Source organism: Stegastes partitus, unplaced genomic scaffold (assembly GCF_000690725.1).
Source record: "Stegastes partitus isolate 25-593 unplaced genomic scaffold, Stegastes_partitus-1.0.2 Scaffold2233, whole genome shotgun sequence".
Taxonomy (NCBI): domain Eukaryota; kingdom Metazoa; phylum Chordata; class Actinopteri; family Pomacentridae; genus Stegastes; species Stegastes partitus.
The window spans coordinates 34,779-36,957 of NW_007579964.1; the positions used below are offsets into that span (position 1 = coordinate 34,779).

General features: G+C 43.7%; 1 protein-coding gene across 1 annotated transcript in view; it reads right to left on the bottom strand.

Moving 5' to 3' along the window:
* Positions 1-2,179, bottom strand: part of ltbp4 (latent transforming growth factor beta binding protein 4) — a 36,602-nt gene that overhangs the window by 15,001 nt on the left and 19,422 nt on the right. The window contains exons 12-16 of the mRNA XM_008304468.1: positions 2,017-2,172; positions 1,624-1,737; positions 1,262-1,381; positions 427-540; positions 112-231 (exon numbers count right to left, since the gene is read on the bottom strand). Of these exons, the coding sequence (XP_008302690.1) occupies positions 112-231; positions 427-540; positions 1,262-1,381; positions 1,624-1,737; positions 2,017-2,172 (624 nt within the window). The remainder of the gene's footprint in view (positions 1-111; positions 232-426; positions 541-1,261; positions 1,382-1,623; positions 1,738-2,016; positions 2,173-2,179) is intronic.

Here is a 2,179-nt window from a genome sequence, read left to right on the forward strand (position 1 = left end):
GTTGTAGTTCCCAGTTTGACCTGATGGTGGCGGCGTTAGATCACTGAACTCTGCCGACAAAAACGGCTTCGCTTCTACAAAAAGTGTGTGAGTGTGTGTGTGTGTGTGTACCTGTGCAGTGTCTGTCGGTCAGTGTGTATCCCCGTTGACAGGACACACACCTGTACGATCCCACGGAGTTGACACACATCTGTCCGGGACACTGAGACGGTTCTGCACACTCGTCTACATCTGAACACACACACACACACACACACACACACACACAAGCAGGTGTTGATTAATTGATCCGATCGATCTCGTTTCTGTAACTACGGAGCTAAAGGCAGCACGTTAGCTTAGCTTAGCACAAAGACTGGAAACGGGTGGAAACCGTTAGCCTGACTCAACAACACTCTACTGAGTGCTGAGCCGAAGCCCGTTTACCTGTGCAGGTGTTGTTCTGGAGCTTGTAACCATGGCGACAGACGCAGCGGTAGCTTCCGGGTGTGTTTTCACAGCGGCCGTTGGAGCAGGGAGCCTGCCGACACTCGTCGATGTCTGCAGACAGTCAGAACGAGGTTTATGGTAAAAACACTCGACTCTCTGTGGGGGAGGGTTCGTCAGGTAGTTGTGTAAATAAACGTTAACGTGGGAACAAACAAACAAACAAACAAACAAGAGACGCTAAACCAAAGCAGAAATAAATTAATTCAGAACGATAGAAACTATTTTTCACTGACATAGGTGAGAATTTAATTTAAAAAAAGAGATTTTAAAACATATTTCACATGTTTTGCTTTTTTTTTGGAGATATTTGACATTTTTTTGAAAATTCAGAAACCACAATTAATTTTTTTTTGGGGGTGTTTTCGTTAATATTTTAAAACATGTTTCAGATATTCTACTCAGCACATTTTTAAATGATTCTTTAAAATGATTTTCTAGAAAGTCTCTTTATGCTAAAGTCCCGGACTTATTATTAATATTAGCCTGTTAGCTTATGTTAGCTAACATGCATCGTTAGCTGAAACAAAACATGAGCTAACTGAGTGAACAGATTTCCCACGTCATCGTGCTCTGAGGCTACGTAAACGTCGACAGGTAAAACAGGTGCTTATGCAGCACCGAGTAAAACCGTCACTAAGGGAAGCTAATGTCTGTAAAGTGTGAATGCTAAGCTAAGTGTGGCTACAAGCAGCAGCGTGTGGCTGAAACACGCTCGTCCCTGCTGAGCCAGAGCAGGTAAATTCACAGCAGGTGAGCAGCAGGTGGGCGTTACCTGTGCACAGCCTGTTCAGGAGCCCGTAGCCCGGCTGGCAGGACACGCAGCGGTACGAGCCCTGAGTGTTGATGCACTCCTGACCCGGACACCTCAGCGGGTCGACGCACTCGTCCACGTCTGGAACACACAAAGTACAGGTGAGCAGGAAAACATTCAGAGCTTTACTGATCAGCAGCAGCTTAATCAATAAATGTTTTTATTTTTTTCTGGTGTTGTTTGGATAAAACAACTAAATAATCAAAATAGTTGATTCTGAGATCAATAACATGTAATAATATCATTAATTAATCAGATGGATGAGGTAACTAATGACTGTTATTAACCTTAACGTGTACAGCGTGTATCCTGTGTGTCTTTACCTGTGCAGGTGTTGCCGGTGAGTCGGTAACCGAGGCGACAGACACACCTGTAGCTGCCCGGCGTGTTGTCACAGCGACCGTTGCTGCAGGGATTCTGGAGGCACTCGTCCACGTCTGAGGTTCACACAGAGACACCAGACTTATGATGTGACACTAGAGAGCTTTTCAGTTGATCTTCAGGAAACTCTTCTTGTATTTTACTCATTTTATTTGATTTTTATCATTTAATTGCTTTAATTGATGCAGAATTTTCTATTTTTTTACACTAAAACTTGAATATACATGATGGTACTCCATACAAATGTAGTTTTATTATTTTTATTTTATCATTTCACTAATAGTTCTTTTAGTTTTCACCGTCTGATATTTGTCCTGAACCAAACAAGCGTTCACCTTGACAGCTGGTCTGCTGGCTGCTGCTCCTGTATCCGGATGGACAAACACACCGGAAGCTTCCGGCGCTGTTCACACACTCTCCCACCGAACACACACCTGGAGACTGAACACACTCATTCACATCTGCACACACACACACACACACACACACACACACACA